Genomic DNA, 24,401 nt, shown 5'->3' on the forward strand with positions numbered 1-24,401 from the left:
AAGAAGTGATGCTGAAAAGAATATACACACCCACTTGAAAATCATTAATACTGTGCCCTTTCCAAATTTATCATATATTGAGGAATGCTGTGTGAGGGAGAAATTATACAGAAAGAAGGAAAAAGCCAAATACAAAGACTTTTTTTTTTTTTTTCTGACGAGATTTGAACAATAATAGTGATGTACTTAGAGTGTTCCTCAGTGGGACCTGGGCCCAGCATCACACATCAGACACCTCCCAGGCACCTCCATGGTGGCTGTGACGGTCCCTAGGGAAGCTATACCACCACCACCCGCCTCTCACCTAATGAATGGCTTGCTACTTGGGGCAGCCCCCTCTTCCAGGGCCTTTGTGGAGCTTCCCTGCCGGCACATGAGAAACAAGGAGTCCTTCTTTCTTTAGTGATAACCTATTTGTTCTCTGTGTATGCAGTTTTATAGTAACCCTTTTCAGTCCTTCTTTATCATACCTGATGCACTGAGCAGGGAGAAATGCACATGTGCTTTGGGAGAGATACATGTAATAGTCATAAAAAAAATTAAATAACCTAACATTTCTCCACTAGCTGTATAAGAGCTATGTTTTCAGTCAATTTTCATGTGATATTGTGTAGTTTTCAGTATTTCCAACAAAAGGTAATGGCTTATTGTTAAAGTTGGAGGAATATGTGGGTAATTTAACATTGTATATTTTAAGCTGCTAATTTTCACACTTGGAAAACTAAAATATTTTAGCTGCACAAGGAAACAAAACTACAGATCCAGAAAGACAGTATACAATGCAGGGATATTTGTGCCAAACTTCATTTTATACACAAATTGGAACACACCTACTAAGTCCTAAAAAGAGACTCTGTTTGCTTAGTTCATTACCTTCTAGAGGTTTGTGGGCTGACCATAAGAATCATTATCTTAAGTCGTTATAATGTTTCATTAAAATTCACATAGATCTCAATACTCATGATCTGGGGGTTTTTTATGTCTTTACTGGTAGCTTGGCTGACTTTGGGTAATTAATAGTCCAAATAGAGTGGCACACCCAAGCTCTTAAGTTGAAAATGGGTCAAGTCAAAATGATCTTTTAATGCAGAATACTCTACACTAAGTATAATGCTGTAGTACATTTCAGAAATGTTTTGACTTTATTTTTCTGCCAACATGTAGTGTTATGACTGTTTTAAGTTGAGGGGCAAAGAGGAAAAAGGTCTCAAGGGCACCTTTGCTACTGTCATAAGGTATAATTACACTTCCCACAGTAAGTTCAAAATTACTTCAGGAATTTCTCTCTCAGCTTATGAGAAAAAGATCAAGTCAGGTAAATAAAAAAGTCGTGGGCATTTAACTAAGGTCCCAAGCAGCCCCAGCCAGCCTTCATGCTTCCCCAGGTTACATCCTTGGTACAACCTGTCTGAGTAAATTGACATGACTTAGCCTTGTCCTGCCTGTCCTGTGGATGCTCAGAGTGGGGACTGGACTGGCTTCAACATCACAGAAGGTTTAGAACTTGCTTCTCCTAGACCCAGGGCAAAAATAGGAAGCAGGCAGCCAGACCACCTCTCATGCAAGCAAAATACTGAATAAAGCTGGAAACTAATACACATGAATGAACACAAATACAGGATAAGCACATGTGTTTTAAACTATATAATGATTTACAATTCATGGCTAGGGAATGCACTAATGGAAATTGCATCCAGTTAAAAGATCCTGCTTTCTAGAAGACACAGAAAGTGAAGGGCAGCAATATCTCTTTATATATTATTTTAAACAGCATCTAATATATTGATGTCTTTTCCTATATTGCTCTTTCCATAGCACCAGAGAAATGTGAGGCTTCACAAAAGTGGGAAGAGACATCCACGTTAGATAAAGGAAATGAATGGGTCAGAACACAAGGGGAAAATGAGCAGGGTTTGTAGCAAAGACAGTGGGATCCTTTTGTAGTCCATATCCACCCAGAAAAAGAAAACAGGTATTGCTGAAAGAAGAGAAGACTCCAAAAAGAGTGAAGCTGAGGTCAAATTTGAAGTGAAAAGTAGTGCAGAATGAGAGAGGGAGGATCTCTTAAGGGTCAATACTGGGACAGATACTGTTTGATATCTTCATTGAAGACAAAGAGGGATTGCATGCACACTCAGATGACCCCAAACAGAGTGGTGCCATTGATATACTTGAGGGAAAGGATGCTATCCAGAGGGAGCTTTACAGGTTTGGGGAGTGAGGCTGTGCAAATGCTATGAAGTTCAAGGTCAAGTGCAAGATCCTGCAGGGCAATCACCAATATCTATATAATAATGGCCAGTCTTCGCGAGCGAAGATCCGGGGAAGGTCTTTACACCTTCCAGCCTGCGCATTGGATTTTTTAGGTGAGACACAGTGTGCGCGGAACTGAGCCCACCCTTTAATCCTAAGGTTCATCTGCCGGGGCCAAGCGAGCTTGGACGGTGGCAGCGAGGTCCTTAGGACGTAGATGGATTACCTTACACGGCTAACGAGCTCCATCTGCCCTGGGGAGTGTCCCTGACCGGGAATCAAACCTGGGCCTCGGCGGTGACAGCGCCGCACCCTTAACCACTAGACCACCAGGGGCTCCCTAATATCTATATAGAATGAGGAATAAATGGACTGAGAGCAGCCCTGTGGAGAAGGACTCGGCAGTACTCGTGGATGAAGAGCTGGACATAAGCCAGCAATGTGCGCTGTATCAAAAATAGTGTGATCAGGTCAAAGAAGGTGATTCTGCCCCTTTACTCCACACTGGTGAGACCCCACCTGGACTGCTGCATCCAGCTCTGTGGTACTCAGCACAGGAAGGACATAGACCTGTAGGAGCAAGTCCAGCAGAGAGCCATGAAGGTGGTCAGAGAGCTGGAATACTTCTTTGCTGAAGAAGGGCTGAGAGAGTTCAAGTTGTTCATCCTGGATAATAGAGGGCTTTGTTGTTGTGGCCTTTTCAGTACTTAAAGGGGACTTATAAGGAAGATGGATGGAGGCTTTTTCCAGTGACTGGAAAAGGGGAAATAGTTTTAAACTGAAAGGAGGTAGATTTATACTAGATGTAAAGAAAAAATTTTTTTATTATGAGGATGGTAAGACACTGAACAGGTTGTCCAGAGAAGTTTTGGATACCCTGTCATTGAAATTGTTCAAGGCCAGGTTGGACAGGGCTTTGAGAAACATGATCACGTGAAAGATGTCCCTGCCTATGGCAGGGTGGTTGGAACTGGATGATCTTTTATGGCTCCTTGCAACCCAATCCATTATATCATTCTATGATATAGAAAGTAATCTTGTCATATAACACACTTAATAGGTCTTTTCTTGTCTCTTCCACTTACTCTATAATCCTTTATGGACTAACCTATTTCTTCAGAGGTTAAGCGATCAGTGTCATTTAGAATAAGCACCCAACATTTGGATCTATTTGGAGTAGCCAGATTTCAAACAAAAATACAACTGTCCCTCAATTTAAGAGATCATATCCATTCTAATGCATTTTCCTTGAGATTAGCTTAGAAAAGAGGGACCATTACCTCAGCTGTTTCCTGACAACCTTGCAGGCAATTCTGGTCAATAGAAAGGGTCATAGTCATACTTATCTTAGGGGAGACAGGGAAATCAGTGTTAACTGCAGTGATGGAATGACATGAGATTAACATTGCTGCTTGTTTGGGAGGTAGCAAATCTTATCTGTAGATAAGATTTGACATCTAAAATCACTGTCATATCCAAAAGGCATTAAAACAACAAACTGTTTAAAGATTCAAAGAATTTGTAGGGTTGTACATCTCAAATTTTCTCCAGTATGGGGAAAACAGCTTCAGTCAAATTGTTTGCACTTGCTTATAGTGATCAGCCTATAGTTGTGCTGGCAGTTTCAGAACATCTTTTACAATCAGCTGTTTTTCTTACATTTCCATCTGTAATATTATACCTGCAGGGTAGATTGATAGATAACAGAAGTTTCCAGTATCCAGAGCTTACTACAGAGCAAGCAATATGATACGTTCACAGCTAAATAAAAGGTGTTAGGGTTTTTGTAAGCAAGGCCCCTTGGTAGCCTGTTTGCCCTTGCAAGTAGACATCGGTGGAAACTAAACCAGCAGAAACTCTTTGCTGTCTTCACATGTACATCTATCTGCAAGGGAGAGTCTGGATGGTTAAGAGCTTAGTCAGTCCCAAGAGAAATGCATGAAAAAAACTAGATGAAGTATTAATGATTGTGCTGCTTCTCACTTGCCACTAGTTTGGTTTGATGTAGAAGTTGTGTGAAAGTACTTGGCATTTTGTGGTTTTTTTCTGAATTGATTTCCAAGTTTGGTGTGGGCAGCTAAGGTCCTACCAAGGCATATGTGAACCACAGCCAGTGTAAACTTGAGCTACTCTTCAAAATGGCATTGCCAAGCCACACTGAACAGATGTCACAGGATCTTCTGTTGCAGTGACCTCAGCTGCAATGCCAGATCAGGGATCAGACTGAATTTTAGCCCATGCCTTGGCTTGGTTAAGGTCAAGCATTAATTCAGCCTCAGAATTCCCCATTTCAATTCTAAAAAACATTAAAATTGAATTGAAATATGTTTTTCTGTAATATGTACATGTTTTATAAGTGGGACTCCAGATTTGTACTTGCTGGTCATCTGAAGAAAACAGAATGCAACATTCTCTAATACTATGCAACATATTAGATAGAGAATTTAGTTGCTTTATGAGGACAATCAAATTCAACAGATGAAAAAGATTTGAAAAAGTAAGCGTAACCCTGGAGATGACAGAACCTCTAATTTTCCACTCCTGTTCAATAACTGAGTAATCTTTTGTCATGTGGCAATAGCATAATACTAAAATCTTATTCAGAGCAGGATGTTTTTCTACATGTTGTGTCAGTTAAGTTTATTTCTCTGAGTTTTGCTGTGTGTACCAGGAATATCTTTGCAGTCATGTATCTAGCTAAGAATTCAAGCAACAATCTTTTCAGACTAGATGGATGGAGAAAAAACAAAATTAGTTTTCCTAGACAGAGAGTATTTTTCAACCTTTATGTAACCTCCCCTAAACAAATACTTTTAATTGAGTTAATCCTCAGTATACTTGCAAAGCAGATGATTATCATCATCCTAGCCTTACAGCAGGAGAAATTTGAGGATTAAAAGTTAGATTAGTGCTCAAACCCTCCTGGACTTGCTTGGCAATTCCAATTCAAATCTGCAGAACTTTATGATTTAATCCTGATGTCCTTCTTCCTTCAGGGCAAAAAATCTGCTGTACTCAAAGAAATAATGGTTGCCACAGTATGGAAAATACAATATAAAACTGTACTGGGCCTCTACTTCAATAGAATAATTCCCTTTTCATTATAAACTGCATTATTTAATGCAATTCAGAAATTTGACTGTGTCCAAATGAAAATACATTTGAGGTCCACTGCCTGTTGGAGTTGACGCTGCTACAGACCTTTATTCTTCTGATGTTTAGTATGGTAACTGTCAAATTAAATTTATTTGTAGACAGTTTATAAACCTTTATTTCTCGAAGAGCCCTTCTTGTTTAGTAGTTGTCTTTTCTTCATACTGGGACACCATAAACACTTCATTTTCTGTCCCCATATTGCTAGCATGAACTAGTTTAGTTCTTTTCATAATCTCATGCTCGAAACAACTATTCAAATTATAAGCCTTTTGGTAATCATGCTTGGGACTGTGTATTTCATCTGGGAAACCTTTTAGGCATTCACTGGATGTTAGTAGAGGACCAACACTTAGATGTAGTAGGAGTTGTTTCTTGTTTCCGTCTGGTTTGAAGTGTTTAACTCTATTATTATTATCTTCAGACTCTGAACTCAGAACAAGAATATCAGCTCTACAGTAACTTCTTAAATCCCTTTATCTAAATTAGAATCAGACTTTCAGAAATGGGTTTTATAGAAATATGATGGGGTCCACTATATACAGCATAACTATTGTATACTGAGTACTTACTATGGATGGCCTTGCTTCAGATGTAATGTTCTAACCTTTTAAGGAAAATACTTAGTCAAGACCTTACAACTCATACAAGGCTTTATAGTACTTCTGTGTTTGCTGGCTTTAGGCCAATAGGAATGCACTACAAATAGGACCCAAAAGTTAATCAAAAACTTTTCACTTTCACCACCCTTTCTCACAGTGAGCACCAGCTTCAAAATCAAGGAATTTCTATGTGAGTCAAAAACAAGAACCACACACTTTTGTGATTTGTTAGTCAATTTTCTAGTAAAGGATATTCTTAGTGGAAAATGTGGCTCCTGCAATATTGGAAGCTGTTAATTTTGCCAATTTTATTTTCAGTAGGAGGGAAAAAAAAAAAAAAATTCAGTCCAGATCTCCATGCTTAAGCCTCTACACCTTGGTTCCTGTCAAATGTACCTTCAGTGAAAAACACTGTCCTTCACCCAGGCAGATCAAGCTCTCTTACCAACTTCATCCCCCACGCACCAGTGCAGAAACAGCAGTAGCTCAGCAAAGGGGAGGACATGCAGCAAAATGTAGCCCAGTCCAGAGATATAAGGGAACGGTCAGATGCATAGGGGAACAGTCAGAATGAACCTGAACTATACTTCCTAGATGTCGTCTATTTGTAATTGCATATTTTGACAGTCTGGTGTTTTGTCTGGAAATTTTTGATAATGTGTTTTGGTTTTGTCTAATATAAGGTAGAAGAATTAAAAATTCTGTCAGAACAGAAATTCTGGTTTCTTGATTCCATGGGTTCTATTGTTGCATTACTTACACATAAAGCCAAACAACTGCTACCAAAACACAGCCACAAATCAAACAGCTCTCAGTAATTTCTAATTCCGTCTTGGGTTAAATCAATACCTAATTGGCTGCAAAGCAAGATAAAGGTAAAAAGCAAGGAAGACTTAGTTCCCATCCCTTATACCCACCACTTACCACACTGCATCTCTAATTGGCTGAAAAAGTGTGAGGTGTATAACAAGAACCCTCATCCAGCAGCAGGATGCTTATCTGGTAATTAAAAGGTTGTTCCATCATTCCTGTATCAGAGACCCTCTAATATATAATTCAAAGAAATTGATGGAGATACCATTTTGGATAACAGAAGCTGTAGCAACAAGGCAGGTGGTATGGTAATGTGGGAGAAGAGAGGGCTTGTAAGAACATATGTTATAGCCAGATGCATAATTTAATAATGCCAAGGAAGACTCAGTTAGTAAAATACCCAAGAGCTACTCAAGTTTTGGAGGGGGGAGGGGGGGTGACTTTTAGCAGAATGTAAGAGTGACCAACCCTCAAGCAAAAAGAGTAATTTACAAGGGAACACAGCCAGTGGTATTCTACTACAAAAATAACCTTTTGGAAGTAAGGCTTTGGATTTCCTTGTGCAGTGTCCTGGGTCTCAGCCTTCATGAAACTCTGTGAGGAACATCTGGAAGATCTGTTTTCCCTAAACATGCATTACACACATAGCTAAGGATAGGCAGCTCATAACCTACCACAAAAAACCCAACCAACCAACCAAAAAAACCAGTAAGATCACATTTCTACTTTTAATGTACTATTCATAGCAGGATTGGGGCAGGAATATGCCAGCATAAAGCCATTGTAGTCAGCTGGAGCCTTTCTTTTAATTCTTGTGAGCTGATCTAGAGTTCAGGGGTGAAGAACTGCAGAGACAATAAGAAACTGGGTTGGCAGAACAGCATACTGACTAATGACTAAATAAACACATTTTTCAAGTGTCAAAATACTTCTTGTTCTTATGTTTTGAACTTTTAGCAAAATGGGAGTTATTTCAAAATTATCTGGAACCACTCATCCCATATTACAGTGGTAATAGACCTGTCATTTCTCCTCATGAAGTAAAATGTTACTGTAGGGACTGGTAAATTTACTCCTGCCTCTGTTAGTCAGGATCTATCAATCACACTGAAAAGCCCTAAACAATTCTAACTTACAAAATGGGAATAGGAAACAGGCAGGATCCATTTTGTTACTATTCACTAAAATTCTTTGCCTATTCTTATTCCTCATATTGCTTTAGGAAACTCTGTTGAAGTTTCTTTAAGGAAGGAGCAATTAGCTTCAGGTATGCTACTCCTTTTGTATACTGTCTGGAGTTTAGTAGCTCTGTTCAAGGCCAGGCAAAAGCACGTGTGAGATAAATATGACAACTGGTCTATTTTTCCTGCAGTGATAAACCCAGTTAAAAGCAACAATGCTGTCTTAAATCAATGTGCATTGAAGACACAGTAGCATTGTTAGTATTTGCTTTCATGTGCATAACCAGTCCCTTTGAAGTTGAGCAGCCGTGGCATTTACAATAAAGTATGGGCAAAGAAAAGTTTCTCTCCATTTCCTCTAACAAATTAACTATCCTCACTTTATAATCCCTTCATTTCTCACTTTGTTAACTTTATATGAGAGCCCGTTTCATGAGGACTTACTTAAAAAGAATACTTTAAAAGAATTACCTGAATAGAATGTTATAACCATGAAAATAAGGTAATATTTCTCAGACATTGGTATATGCTCTGTTTTTTCTGCTTTCCTTGCTCTTTTACTATGGACCAACTTTGTTAGTATTATTTTGGTAGCAGCTTATATGTTTTCTTCTCATCTCTATTTCTTGGGATGCTCATTAAAATACCTAATGGCCTGATGGCTACATTCAGCCCCATGCATTTGTAAAGTCTAAATTAGGTCCACCAGATAGCTTACAGTTTCGTTTCTATGGAAGAAAAGCAGCACTGGAAGTAATTGAAAACAAACAAACAAACAAACAAAACAACAACAAACCAACACTTCCAGAGAGGAATATTTCTATGGAAGAAATGTAATGTTGCTTGATCCAGTTGGAAGTATCAGCAAAGACTCCTGTCCCTTTTTCTGAAAAAGAAGACTCAGAAACAGGTCCAAAACAGAACTTCCCCCACTTTTCTGGTCATCTGTACATCCATCCTCCTCATGCTCAGGATATGGCACCTTATATGAACCTCCTGGCTCACATGCCTCATGGGCAGTAAGGTTGGGCATAGGGGTAGACCTCTGGCATTTTTAGCTTGCACAAGAGACACACTGCATGTTTCTTGACATAACTTGCCAAAAATTTTTCATGCTGTCCTTGTCTTAATCCAAGGTAGATACTTTGGATCAGGAATGCCACCTAGTCTACAAAAGATCAGAAGTAATGAACTCTGACTTCTGTTCACGTTATGTTTCCTTGAACTGCTATGACTAAACTATACTCAAAAGATAAAATATGTCTTCCAGACTTATAAAAAACAAAACAATCCAGAAAAAACCAAACCTCTTCCATTATCAACACTCTGCTCACCCCAGCCCCAGAACCTCATCTGCTCAGGGCACATACCTGCTGTAGCAGCAGTGCAGGATGCAGCCAGTACCCCATATCCATCAGTACTGCAGGACTGAAGGTAGAAAAAAACCTACTGTTTAGAAGGTGGGCCAGCAAAATATTTAAATCAGGAAGCTCAGTTGCAGTCAGACAACTGTCTGGGAGTGAGGTAATTTACAGGAGCTGACAGAGCCTGGAGTCAGCATTGGTAGCAATTTTCCCTTCTGGCTGCTTCCATAAAATCAAGGCAGCTGTGATGCCTATTGCCTGCCCTCCTGAACCCCTCAGGGTTTCTGGAGTCTTCTCACAAGCATATAAGGAGTTGTTGCTACAGTGATTATCCCTTATCTGTCAGCATCCTGTAATCAAGAGGGTATTTGATTTGTATTTGTCTATGTACAGACACAGATCACTGAAAGAAATCAGTTTTCTTATTTCAGTTATCATACAGATGACTATAGGCACATGGAGGGGGTTGTTCAGTTTAATTTGTGGGTTCATATGTTTACAAAGAAGCTGAGCCCAAGCAGAAGTCTGTTCTTAACTCTACCATAGTTCTTCATTGTAAGATCATATCCCAGCAACTAAACCTGACAGCAGCAATATGAGCACCAACAGATGAGGTGGGCTTCTCTCCAAATGTGCAGAAAAAAATAAGAAAACAAAATGCCCAAACCAAATAAGCAACTATTGGGAAAAATCAGCAATTCTGTCCATCTGTTATGGTACATAACAGACAGATGCCCATCTTCTAGCTGTTTCTTTCTTTTTCCTTGGTGTCTTTCATAATTCCTTGTCTCTCCCCCTTCTTTCCACTGGACTTTTTGTTCTTTACTTTTATAAGTTCAGCAATCACACCAGCCATGACTCCTCCTGTGATTTTTCATAACCTATTATGCCAGTTTTCTAGTGGCTACTTTGCCTCCAGCTTAGAAAACCATACTATATTACCACATTATAGTTAGTTCCCTATCAGTTTAATATATTCAGTTAATATTTCCATTAAACTTAGTAAGTATTTACTTAACATATTTTTAGAAAAAAGAAATAACAGGGCATGTACTTCTAAGTTGCCTTGGTTATCATGATAGGCATGAAGCTCAGGGGTTGGACTATACTAAACTTTCACAAAAATGCAGTAATTTCTTTGAAGTGTGCTCTCTGGAGTAACTTACTGGTGTAAGAAAGTAGAATGTAAATATTAAAAACAAGGAAAGATAACTATATGAAGTAGACATGGGTAAGTTTTGGGGTGCAGCAGATAAATCCATGCTATTCTGATGAAGCAGTCAAATTATCTCATTGCCAACCTGGAAAGATCAAGACAGTAGGGGAGCTAGAACAGAAGTCCAACCCAACAACAAGTGTTAGTGCACTGCTCATGCTGATTGATGTAGCTCCACAGTAAGACACTGCTTAATGACTGCTGCAGGTGCAGTTACCTGCAGAAGATGGTGGATGTGATTTTAGTTAAAAACTAGCTCCTTCCTTGTCTAGCTGTTCTTATCATAGAATCACAGAATGGTTTGGATTGAAGGGGACCTGGAAAGGTCATCTAGTCTAACTCCTGTGCAATGAGCAGGGCCATCTTCAACTCAGGTTGCTCACAGGCCCATCCAATTTGACCCTGAACGTTTCCAGGGATGGGGCACCCACCATCTCTTGGGGCAATCCATTCCAGTGTTCCAGCACTCATTGTAAAAAATTTCTTCCTTATATCTAGTCGAAATCTACCTGCTTTTAGATTAAAACCACTACTCCTTGTCCTACTGCTACAGGTCCTACTAAAAAGCCTGTCCCATTTTTCTTGTAAGGCCACTTTAAATACTGAAAGGCCACAATAAGGTCTCCCCAGAGCCTTCTCCAGGCTGAACAATCCTAACTCTTTCAGCCTTTTCTTAGAGGTGCTCAAGCCCTTTGACCTCTTCATGGTCCTCCTCTGGATTTGATCCAACAGGTCTACATCCTTACATCTTTCTTATGTTGGAGGTCTCAGATCTGGATGCATTACTCCAAGTGGGGTTTCACCAGAGCAGAGTAGAGGGGAAGAATCACAGGTTCATGCTGCAGTCAAGACAGCAAGTCGAGTTAATCATCCTGAGACATATCTTTCAGCCAGATCACAAAAGGCAAGCTAATAATGCAGATTAACAGACCAAAATACCAGTATTAAGTTTGACCTGTCAGTAGAATCATGCCCCTAAGAACTGCTCAAGTGAAACACAGTTCGTTTCTATGCGTAAAATGATAAAAGATCCCTCCATCAAAGGCATGTTGTTCAGACCAAGGCAGGGCAATTTTGGGAATAAACCTGGAAGTGAGACGACTCCAAGGCTTCCTATCAGAAAGGTAGTGTCACACCTCCTATAGCTGTCACTGCTAAAGAATAGTGAGTACAGCAAGATGTTCTCTGCCCCACACAATACAGTTCATGGATTTCAACCTCCTACTGAGGTACAGTGTTTGAATGCAGTGAGACAAGAATGTCCTCTCTCATGTTAGAGACAGTGAAGTTGACAGAGCATTTTAATAGATGGAATACACTGATCATGTTTTGTTGTTGTTTTTTAAATAAAACCCAAAACCAGTAGAAACAAAGTTGATGGATTTGAAAAGCATCAATTAGTTGCTCTGTTCGTGCATCCCAGTATTCAGTTTATCCCCTAGTGTAGCTCACTGTTCTGAGTTCTCTGAGAGGTGTTACTTGTGTATTATGACATACAGTAATTATCCCCTCAACACTGCCTGCCAGGAGGTGGTGTAATACACAGGATGAGCTGCACGATTACTGGCTGCCAGGAGCGTACACAACGGCAATCCAACTTTTATCACTCCACTAATGTGTAACTAGCTTTACTGTCGGAATGGACTCTAGGTGACTCCCTGGGATGAAAACACTGACTAGCACCTCCATTGGCCCAACTCTGGCTACTGCATAGTTCAAAGACTAACAAAAGTAGCAGAGTCTCTCACATTTAACATTTGTAAGCAGACTTGTAGTGGTTGAATGATATGGTATTTCATCCCAGACTGAATGACAAGTTACATTTTCCCTTTGTTAAGTTGGTTTTCATTTTAATTAATAATTTATTAAAAAGTCTGTTCTTTCCTCTGACGAGACTGGATTCCCTGAATGGGTGGCACAGCCATTTAGCTGAAGTTTACCAGCATTTCAAGTACAGCATCAAATCATCAGAGCGTGACCTCCTTAGAGAGGTCTTGACTACCCTAAGAAATTTACTGCCAAATATAGAGCAGTATGGTGAATATATTCTCCCAGGGAATCCCAGTGCACCTGCTCAGGTACATATGTTAATCTTAGAATAAAGCTAGCTTTACAATATTTGCCTCTTTTTTGTAGTTTACTGTGATAGCTACTTGTCAGCCTAGCTGTCCATTTCCATTTGAGATTTCACTGAAATTGTGGGCAGAACTGACAGGCACCTTCCCTCTTTTGTTCCACCAGCAGTTCAGTGTCATTCCTTTAAGGCAATATGAAAACAGCAGCACTCCTAAACAAATGAAAACAAATGTTTTATTTACAGGAAAAAATCTGTACACTGTGCATACATAAAAATATACAAAATCATAATAGAAAATATAAAAAGTGTTAAAATGTATACAAACACTGCTTAAAAATGTGACTCCTGTAAAATCTTAAGCTTTGTTATTAGAGTACACATTCATTTAAAAAAATCATCATATAAAATAATTCTCAAAGCTATTAAAAAAGTACACAGTCTATATTTGAATAGTTCAATGACTACACATTATAAGAGTGATGAGATGATATAAAGAAAAGTAAGGCTTTTACACACAACTCTTATTTTAGGAACAAAATTCTGAATCTGATCACTAAGCCAGAGAAAAGACATCTGCAGTGTCAAAATTCATTCAATGATGCAGGTATGCCCAGATATAGGTTACGTTACATTTCAAACAGTTAAATCAGGTACCTGCTTTGTGCTGGGAAAGATTCAGATACTTTCTAGTGACAGGCTTCTGAATTACCTACTTCAAAGAACAATTTCATTTAGCCATTACACATCAACTTTAGAGAGCATGAAGGGAAAAACAGTAGCCATTTATTTTTGCAGTCAATGCATTTAACACTCCTTTCATGGCACATTTGTGTCACTGTCCAAATGGCATTTTCCATCCTTAAAAACTGCTGAAGAAAAAGGAAATTAAAACCCCCACTATGGATTGGTCTACAAGTGTGTTTAAACTCCTGTTTAATTAAATCAGTCTCTAAAATGACTGTATTCAGTCTGTGCAACAGAGAGTGAGTGTAGACACCTGTCTTCACTTCAGAAAAATCTGTCTTGGTTTTCCTGACATTGGCAACTTACAGCAAAAAGTTCAGAATTTGGATCACCAAAGAAAGTATCCTGACCAAAGACAAGCAATGCTTAAGTTAAATTTGTACAGTAAGAATGTAGATTAGAGTGTTTATATCACCCCCCTCCCTCTCCAAAGGTACATTATTTCTTATATCATGTTAATTTCAGTGAATTTACCAAAGTTTCTATAGCATAAAACTGCACAGCAAGGTAAAAAAAAAAAAAGATGTAGTAGTTTAATCCAAGGAAGCACTGACTGAACTATGATTTTATGCTGAAGTAACCTTCAGAACTATAGCGGAATAAAACAATGTAATGTTTTTTTCCTAGCAAAAAGATTTTGGCCCAAAATGAAGCAAAATATTTAATATTTTTTTTCTTGAATAAACTGAAGAATACCTGGATTTAACCATCCAAAAGCTGAATGCATAAAATGATAGAGCACCACAAGTCAGAAAAGCTATAGAATTCACAGTGGGGAAAAAAGGAGCATAATGAAATTCAGCATAAACTCAGCATATTTCCTTAAGCTGCTGCTGTGTTTCTGGTTTGTTTCAGCTAACTTCAGCTGTTGTCCACAGCACCAGGGCACAGCAATGAGGCTCCATAGTGTTTGAAGGCAACTTGTTCCTGCTTGTCACTAAAACTCCATAAATTTAAAACCTGCAACAAGTGTGAAGGGAGCAGAGAGGTCCAAGAGCAGAGGCAATTGCTTGGCTGATGATGCCCCTCACAAGCTGGGCTTGTGCAAACCTCTCTTGTTTACAGTGCTGTTTTACGCTGTTTTAGTGTGCGGCAGCCACACTGGAGAGCTACAAACCCATGCCTATATCTTTTCCCCCAAAAGCCCCATGATCTTGGTGAGAAAATGCACTTCCTCTAACATTCCTGCATTTACTGTATAGATATAAAACCAGCACTCGCCCATTATTTTTAAAAGATTCACAGTCCCATATTGTTACATGCTCACTGTTTTAAATTTACTGAACACGATTCTTCGTAAAGATCTCTCTGCCCTCACAAGGGATGGGGACATGCTCATTAATGCAAAAATACCTGGTGGGCTCTTATAAAAGGCAACAATGCCAATGTCACAGAGTGTAAGCAGTGGTGAGGGAAGCACGTCTAGAGGTCCTTTGTGTTTCCCCTGTGCCAAAAAACAAAGGAGGACAAAACAAGGTAGGAGAGAAAATGCTCTTTAAGCAACTACAAGGTGTTTGATCAGGTAGACCAGTGAAACATCACAGTGGAAACCAGTGTGGGGAAGCCACACCAGGGATGCTTATTTTTTAAAGATGGCACCATAAGTTGGTCTTCCTTCTCTGTGAGCAAGCATTTGCAGTACAGCTCTGTGGCATTTTCTGAGGTGATGGTGCTACAGCACCCACGTTTGCACTTATGGAAGGAGGACTGACTGCCATACAATAAGGATACAGCAAAGAAAAGATTTTGGCTGTGAGGGCAGTCCAGTAAATTAAAAATATAATTCATTTTGTTAACGTCTCATATCTGGTTCTGCACAGTAAGTAGGTATATTTAGCACTTGTTAGATGAAACTTTATAATTTGCCCTGTTCTGTACAATAGCTATGCTGATTATTCTGACAAATTTTTGAGGGAGTAATACTAAATAATCCTGCTGTTGGTAGTTGAGCAATGCAGTTACTATTTTTCTTCTTTGTGAAAATCAGAGTTAAAAGTGAATGGTTGCAGGCCAAAGTGATATTCTTTTTTTTCCTTTGGAACTTGAGAATTTCCTGCTTTTTGATTCACTAGTCAAAGAAAGCTAATCAACTCCCTTCCTTTACAAACATGTCATAGCTAACACAGTGTACAGCAGAGAGAGACCTGTTTGATTGCACTGTTCAGACTTTCAATGTTTTGATAACAGGGCACCAAACATAAGGAAAAATAGATTAGTTCTGTGTAGGTTATCTATTCCTCAGAAAATTAAGTAACAATGTTATTAACTTCAAGAATAAAAGCTGCCACCATACATAACATTAAAAAGAAATTGGTATGTAGTATATCCAGAGTCTAAGGCTAATATAAGTAAAACCTATTCATTTTGGCATGTACCAAAATGACTTATGGACATAACTATCCATACAGCACAGAAGTACAGTTATTAGATTATCTGGACATAATTTCTGTCAGTAAGAATCTTAAGATCATCAGAAATCCCTAAAAGAAGGCTAAGTCCTATGTAAAACACATATTCTTTGTTTCTGAAGAAGGAAATAATCATTCCAAAAGATCCTTTCAATAATGCTTCCCAAAGAGTAGAGTGAGAGAAAAAGGATTCTGTGATTATACTTACATTACAATTGAAGATGAAATAGTCATTAATGTTGTTTGTGTTCTTTTGCTTTTCTGGCAAAAGTCTTTTTGTTTAAGTCAAAATACAAAAAATACTTTCCACCACAACCACGCAGTTATTCCTTTCAATGTTTCTTTGAGCTGTTTGCTTTTTTACTGAATGGACATGAGTAGGATATAGCTGTTCTTTTGTGTACACACGTTCCTGCCGAACTTACTCTAAAAGAAAGAGTACAATTGTGTGGGAAAAAACAAACCAAAACAAAAAACTGAAAAAACCCATTAAGCTCCTGCCACTTGGAAAATCTGAAATGGAAGTCTTGGAAAATATGGAAAATAATGTTTTAAATATATTAGCAATTGGGCAGATTTTTAGAAGTGCCTTAGAGAATATTCTCATTGTGTGTAATGAATGAAAATTTTAAACTGTCTCCATATGCAATCTGTAGTCAGGCTTTTTTGCAGGCATTACCACTTCTTCTGGGGTACAGTCTTTCAAACATTAAGTAAAAAATGCTGATATCCTCTTCTTTTTGTCAGAACACTTCCTCTACTTTCTTAACAGCAATAAATTGTGAATCAGTGACTTTGATTCAGATATCAGTGAAACACTTAACAGATAATGTCTGTATTCCTGAATGCTATCTTTGTTGCAGAAAGGTGATCCCCCTCTATGCTTGCTTTCAGTGTGATGTGTGAGTGCTGCACAACCTCCCTTGCCTTTCTCTGGATCTTCTGTATTGTGCAGACTGGAGGAAGGCAGCATGCCCATCTTACACCTTCCTGATAATCCTTTAGTTTCTCCTCCTAAATGGGTTAAAATATGTTTGTTTTTCTCTAAAGGAATGAGACATTTCCCTCTGCAGACAGTGTGCGCATGGGAGTCTGGCATTAAAAGTACATCCAGTAGCTTAATGGGTTTGGCTGTGTGTACATCCATCTCTGACTGCGCTGACTTCACAGTCACTGTAAGGCCCCTGTACAGCTGGAGGCCTGTAACAGAGCCTGCATATGAGCAAGCATTAAAGTCTACTGCACTTAATGACTGCACAGCTTGGAGTAGCAATTACTTCATTCTGGGAGTGTGTGAAAATCTTACAAAGCCATGGGGAAACACTGCATTGTTCAACTGGCCGCTCTGTACATACGTGAACAATAGAGGCTGTTCCACAATGCCAGGTTTGATAGTTAAATAAAGTCATTAAAAAAAATTACAGTCCAGCATATATGGCATAAGAGACCACTGACAAATTCTGACAGTCACACCAACAACAATGCATTATATTTCTGCCTAAGTATGTCCCTTGCACCTTCATGAGCTAAGCCTTTGCTTTTTTCTGTAACTATTTGCAAAGCAGTAATAAATACTCAGGCTCAGAAAAGAAGTATTTCTCATGCCTGCTACTTAATTACAATTTATAGACTCAAGACTAGATTGGTCTAAGATAACGTTTTTTCAAGTATTCTCTTCTTGTTTATAGTACGACAGTAGTACCTTATTGCACATTGTTTCTGAGGGACTTACTTCTACAAGTGTGAGAAATTATTTCGTTTGGGGCACTTGACAGCTTTGAACCCTGGCAAAATGACTTTCCCCTTCCGATACAGATCATCCTGTAAACCTTTGTTCATCCTCTGCACCAAGAGCTTCTCGTAGAGCAGTGGGTGGTAGGCCCCTAAGGTACAAGCTGCATCGTAGTAGAGTTCGTGGTAGTGACATAGGTCGGTCTGCCGGACTGAAGGGATGTATTCGTACACGTGTACTTCATTACACATGGACATCATGATGAGGATACCTGGAGCAAGAAGTGAAAACAAAAGTGAACCTCAGGTTTCATTTTCCTTGCAGAATTTTCCTGCAGTCATCCAATCCCTTTTTCGTTTCCCGCTTTCCTTTGTTGTTACACACCTTAAGTACTAACTCTGTAAAACCATTAAGAGAAACAATAGTTCTTTTTATCAGAGCGGCTTTCACTTGTTTCTCATACATAAAGATTTCAATCCCTGTAGAGTCAACAGGACTCTACAGTCCTAAAGAAAGGACAGCAGTATAAAGAAAGAGTAAAAAGCCTATAAGGATTTGCATTTTACCATCAGCCTTCTGAGTGGTAGACTGCTCTTTCCCACCTCCCTCCATTTACCTTATGTACTGTCCACAAAACATCCCACACAAGAATCCTTGAAACATCTCCACCTTATTACAATGTTGGTCTTTCTTAGTCTGGACTTGAATCAATTCCACTTTTTCCATTCACTTGATTCTCTCTAAATACATGCAGAAGGGCATATAAAGAAACATCACCCATATAGTAGTGGCACAGAAGCCCACAGCTTCTGACAATTCTGTGAAAAGTATCACAGAGAGATGGCAAAGAAGGCGAATTCCTACTTAGAGCAGTGCTGTCACAACGAAAAACCCCTGACCACCTCCTGCTCAGCAAGGAGAAATTCACAAAATGACAGCACATATTTATTTCCTGCCACATATCAATGGTTGAGTATCATCAGCACTGTCAATTGCGGTCTTTATAGCTTTGAAACAAGAAATCTGTTACAGCTGTATGTTTTCAAATGGACTAATACCAGATACTGATCAACAGCATTGCCTATGCAATACTTTCAAATCAATCACAACTTCTGGAAGCCTTTTCTGTTTCACACAGCCACGTGCAAGGAAAATAACATGATAAGTCTTGAACACCTTTTTTTTTTTTTTTTTTGAAGATTTCACTTAAAAAATAAATTTGTAAGGAAAATGTATTGGAACGCTTGTTGCTCTACTGGTATCCCTTATCTGCTGAAGATGACTGTCAGCTCTCAGAGGAGGTAGCTGTATAATTCTGCTCACCTGGCACTTAGAAATGAGTAACTCTTGTTACATCAAAGGTGTTTTGGGTAGATCACAGAATATTCTGAGTTGGAAGGGACCCACAAGGATCATCGAGTCCCACTCTTAGCCTTGCACAGGACCATGCCCAAGAATAACATCCAAACTCTTCTTGAACTCTGTCAGGCTTGGTGCTGTGACCACTTCCCTCGGGAGCCTGTTCCAGTGCCCAACCACCGTCTGGGTGAAGAACCTTTTTCTAATATCCAACCTAAACCTCTCCTCACACAACATCAGGCCATTCCCTTGGGTCCTGTCACTGGTAACGACAGAGAAGAGATCACTGCCTGTCCCTCCTCTTCCCCTCACAAGGAAGCTGTAACTGCAATGAGGTCTGCCCTCACGTCTCCTCTTCTCCAGGCTGAACAGACCAAGTGACCTCAGCCACTCCTCATATGTCTTCCCCTCAAGGCCCTTCACCATCTTCATTGCCCTCCTTTGGACACTCTCTAAGAGCTTAATACCTTTCTTATATTGTGGTGCCAAAAACTGCCACAATATTCAAGGTGAGGCCGCACCAGTGCAGAGCAGAGCAGGACAATCCTCTCCCTTGACCAGCTGGTGATGCCCCCCAGGACATGGTTGGCCCTCCTGGCTGCCAGGGCACTGCTGACTCATATTCAACTTGACATCAACCAGGACCCCCAGGTCCCTTTCCATGGCACTGCTTTCTGGCATCTCATTCCCCAGCCTGTATGTATATCCAGGGTTGCCCCATTCCAGGTGCAGAATCCAGCACTTCCCCTTGTTGAACTTCATATGGTTGGGACTGCCCAGCCCTCTAATTTGTTGGTCTCTCTGCAGGGCCTCCCTGCCTTCGAGGGAGTCAACAGCTCCTCCCACTTTTGTGCCACTTTCAGACTTGCTTGGTATCCCTTCCAGTCCTGCATCCAAGTCATTTATGAAGATGGTGAAGAGCACAGGGCCCAAGATGGAACCCTGTGGGACCCCACTAGTGACAGTTCACCAGTGTGATGTTTCCCCATTCACTGTTACTCTCTGTGCTCAGCTTGTGAGCCAATCGCTCACACTGCAAGATGTGTTTATCTCAGAAGTGAAATGAATTAACAAAAAATTATTTTGGTTTGTTAATTAAGTAGAGTCATTTTCTGATGTTTAGTTTGTAGTTTGGGAACACAGAGATTTCAATGGCTTGCTAATGAAAAGAACCCTGTGCTCTCCCTGCTGTGTATCATTAGATTATCAAAATGATTTTTTCCCTGCCTGATGTGTGAAGTAACTGAAAACCAATTACTTCTGTGATTAAATCTTCTTTTATCAGAAATTAAAGGTTCTGAAAATCTTTTATATTGTTCTACAGCTTTACCCTTTACAGAATCTATGGTCTTAGAAGAGCTAAATGTATCAATTTTAAAGAAGTTCACAAATTTAAGTGAACTTTAGTCTTGAACAGCAAGAAACACTTATTCGTGGTGAAAAAATATTTAATCCTTATTTGAGAAAAAAGTAAAAGCTTAATAAACCATGTTTCCTTGCCTTGAAGCTGTTATAGAGATGCTATGAATTGTAGCCTGCCAAGCACCTATGTCTCAAATTGGTTTTCTTTTGTTTCAGTTTTACAAATGCTTTCGTCAGCTTTTCCACTGCCAACCTCCTTCCTCCACTAATGGAGAGCCCCCCTGCCACTCCAAGGTAACTGTTATCCAGCTGAATCAAAGGATAGATGGTGGAAATGTGTGCAATAATGAACCACATCCAGAAAGAGACAGTAAAGTGACTTCTCTCCTGCACCCAGAGCCAAGCCTGGAGCCAATTTCAAAAGCTATACCACCAGAGTCTTAGGAAAACTGGCTCTGATGGAAAGTACAAGCCTTAACCAAAATGTGTTTTATTTCACTGCCACATCACCAAGCTTACTTTAAAAGTAATAAAGGAAGTTCCCATTTGTGGGATTGGAAAACTGTCAAGAACAAAAATTGTGACTCTTTTCTAATCTCCTTAATAACAGCAAAGATAGCCACATAACTGCCAGATATGGTTCCATGATGACAAAATTTTAAGCAGTATCAATTACTTTCCTGTAAATTAATTAAAGGAGGACTTACAAGTAGTAGAGTTTTAGTTTTTAGTGATCTTTGGTTCAGTGTCCTCTAGAATCAATCTAAAAGGCACGCTGGGCTATCTGGCTTAGCTCCTTACCTTTCCTGCCTTTTTCCATCTAATCCATGTCTTGGGATTTCATATTATGTTACTCATAAATAACTGTAACTTCTGACAGTCCACTCACATTTTCACTCACGCTGGACAGTGATGTTTGGCAGGAGGAAAGACTGTGACTTGACAAGCTAGTTTCTGAGTGGTAACAGCTAACTTATAGCAAGCACATTCTTGTGTTGAAGTCTAGGGTCAGCAAACTGAAAGATGAGCTATGACAACATATAGAGATAACCACCTACAGAATGTGTCCCTGTGCTGGAGGCTTATCTGTCCTGGTGGAAACAGGAACACTCCTGATACTTCCAGACCTCATGCACACATCAAATGCTCAAACCCTATTCTGGGGAAAAATGGTGGTCAGTGCCAGACACTTTCTCCTTTAGCCCCTCTAACACCAGTGACCTTCAGCCAAGGAGTCCAGAAGTGTGATACAGCCAACCGTCCAAACCATCTGTGGGTGATATCCCAGGGCATGCAGGATTACACACTTAATCTACATGAACCCAAGGAGGTAGGTCCCTCCACTTAACTGTCATAGCCTCCAGATTCTCCCTCAGAATGATCTGCTCCTACTGTTTTGCACTACGTTAAAAAAGAAGAGGGGGTAGAGAATGAAAAAAGAAATTAAAAGGTTCTTTTTGGAAAGGAAGCCATCTTCTTTGTATGAATACAGTCCTCTCTAAAAACAGGGATGAAATGGGTTAATTTCTGTCTCATGTCTTGAAGGATGTGAATCCCCCTCCACACAGTCTTAGTGTTGTAGAGCTATTACTGCAAACTCAGTTTACAAAAAAAATTAATTGAGCATCTTTAAAAGAATAGCACCAGTTTAGACATTAGGACATTTACATTAGTTCATGTACTAGGATATATTCAGTTTTCATTCTATTTTCTTTCTAATATGATGTCTAGCTTGTTTTTCTTAATTCCCTAAAACAGGGCTGGCAACAGAGCTCCCCACTACAGGTCTCACATTCCATCCCATGTGTTTTCATACCACTCTTTATCCCAATTTCTCTCTGCTTGGTTTCAACAACATCACAGTGATTTACTGACACCTGTATCCAGCAGGTATAAGTGTGCCAAGCCGTCTGTATTTTCATCTACCTCACAACTCATTTTTCCCATATTCCCTTCTCTCCTTAAGATCACCTTCAGTGATCTTAAGATTTTTTTAAATCGCCTATAGCTTTTTGGCACTTAAATAACCCCCAAATTTTTTTTTTACATTATGTTCGAACTTTTATTTGTTGGGTGCAGTCTCAAAGATAAAGAAGAGGTATGTGCCTGACTGTTTACTGACTTAATCTTGGTTCTGTTAACCCATTTTGCTTGCCCATCTATTCTGAGAAGTCCTACGTTACCTTCTATTTGTTATCTTTACACATCTCTTCCTGTGCTATTGCTTCCTAGGTTTTTCTTCTGTTGTTGAATTTCTTAGCATTTTCTCCCACACATATTAACCTGTAGTGTCCTAGTGTGCCTTGTTTTATTTTCTTTCCCTGTACTGCCCATGGAGTACATGTCTATATACTTATTTCTGTTGTCTGTGTACTTTCACATCAATGTCCAATTTAACATCATCTGGAAGTCTCTTTCATATCTCAAGACTCCTCCAGGATTATCGGTATGAAATGGGAACAGCACTGTTTGATAGCCTGTATGGTGAACAATTTCCATATTTCCATTTCCACTTCAATATTTGCCTTTGTTAACAGTCCTTATGTTAATTTTCAGTCAATGCAAAATTACTAAATACAAAACGGCACAGACTGGCACTGACACATGATCTAAGGAACTGCTAATAATCAGGATGAGACAGTCATTGTCCCAGTATCATATAGAGTCTGGACAGAATTAATCTTACTGAAATGTTCATGCTCATTTCTGACCTTGCTGACCTAAAGCATTCTTTACAGACAATGCAGGAGACAGGTATTTCTAGGGTAGAACTCAGAATTATTTTAGATGTCTCCTTTAGGATGGGATGAATTGTTCACTTACAGGGAACTTTGTGACTAGACAGAAACTCAAGAGTCTGGACCTTTGCTATCAAGAACCTTCTCCTCTACTCTCCTATGTAAGCAGCTTTTGAAACTTTGTGAAAAAGTAATATAATGGGCTTCTCCAAGAGCACTGTGAGAAGAAATGAAAATGAGGTGTGACCAAATGTGCCACTGGTGCAGTTACCCACACCTGAGATAGGTATCACAAGCTCCTTTGCTGTCAGCAGAAGAATACCACACTGGAAAAAAAAAGGATTGTAAGCATAGAATACTCTGAAAAATACTAAAAAATATATTATTCCCAAGAAATTATGTGGTTGTCAGAGAAACAGTCAAATGGCAACTTTGCATAACAGTACAATATTAGATGCTAATACAGTATTATGTATTTCAAAATATTTTATATTAGTATTTCAAAATCTATGGTGTTGGGAAGTATTTGGTATGGTTTAATCTCAGTCCAACTGGCACAAATAAACTGAGCTTTTACAATCTGCACTGAGAACATTTAAACCAGAATTAAATGATGATTAAATTCCTTGCATGGGTGATTTATACAAATGAGCATATACTATGGATTCTAATCAAAAGGAAAAAATGTTTTTCAATTTGTTCTTGGCAATTTGAGTAACTCCAAAGGTTTTGACTTTCCAACACAAATCTTGTATAGTACAACTAGGTTTTGTGGTTAACACATTGATTTAAAAAAGAATGTTCTCTAGTTTACAAATAAATAAAATACAGTTTAGTACACCCGAATCAACAGATGCTGTATGAAAGCATCTGGAATAATAAGTGTAATTCAAGCATTCAGGAAGAATGCAGAATCATTTTAACAAAATGTAAGAGATGCAAAAAACATTTAAGTACACATAATCTGATTATTATACTCATAATGTGTCTCATTTCACACACACCACAAATTAGTTACAGTAAAGAATTTAGCTAGACACACTAGTAAATTTGTGTTTGCTAATCTGTGCACTTGAAAGCATTACAAATAAACATAAAGCATTTAGGATGTGTAGTTTGGTATATGTTACTCTACTTCTATAGTCTCTCTTGACTGGATTGCAGGTATGACAGGAAAATATATATCCTTGAAACTGGGCCAAATGTGCCTGAATTGTTCTTTGGAATATGTAGTAAAAGTAGCTCTGGCTTTTAAAAATACTGTGTTTCTAAAAAAAGGGTTTCTTTACCTCTGTTTAGTTCATGAACTATGTGACAAATACTAAACACAAGAAAACCCAATTATTTATTGAAAAATTGTTACCAAATGGCCCTGTGCCTAAGCTTAATAAATTGTGCA

The 24,401-nt window shown here is 39.0% G+C and overlaps 2 protein-coding genes across 4 annotated transcripts in view; one reads left to right on the forward strand and one right to left on the reverse strand.

Annotated features, from left to right (window-relative positions):
* The window catches only part of LOC126648908 (pinopsin-like), a 68,723-nt gene extending 47,936 nt beyond the window's left edge, over positions 1-20,787 (forward strand). The window contains exon 4 of the mRNA XM_050332610.1: positions 20,481-20,787. Within this exon, the coding sequence (XP_050188567.1) occupies positions 20,481-20,708 (228 nt within the window). The 3' untranslated portion in view covers positions 20,709-20,787. The remainder of the gene's footprint in view (positions 1-20,480) is intronic.
* ST6GAL2 (ST6 beta-galactoside alpha-2,6-sialyltransferase 2) overlaps positions 12,883-24,401 on the reverse strand; it is a 174,694-nt gene continuing 163,175 nt past the window's right edge. For all 3 annotated transcript variants that reach the window (XM_050332609.1, XM_050332608.1, XM_050332607.1), the window contains one exon: positions 12,883-17,814. In XM_050332609.1, coding sequence (XP_050188566.1) covers positions 17,546-17,814 — 269 coding nt within the window. In that variant the 3' untranslated portion in view covers positions 12,883-17,545. The remainder of the gene's footprint in view (positions 17,815-24,401) is intronic.

The sequence above is a fragment of the Myiozetetes cayanensis genome, unplaced genomic scaffold, assembly GCF_022539395.1.
Source record: "Myiozetetes cayanensis isolate MyiCay16 unplaced genomic scaffold, myiCay2020 scf5-8, whole genome shotgun sequence".
Taxonomy (NCBI): domain Eukaryota; kingdom Metazoa; phylum Chordata; class Aves; order Passeriformes; family Tyrannidae; genus Myiozetetes; species Myiozetetes cayanensis.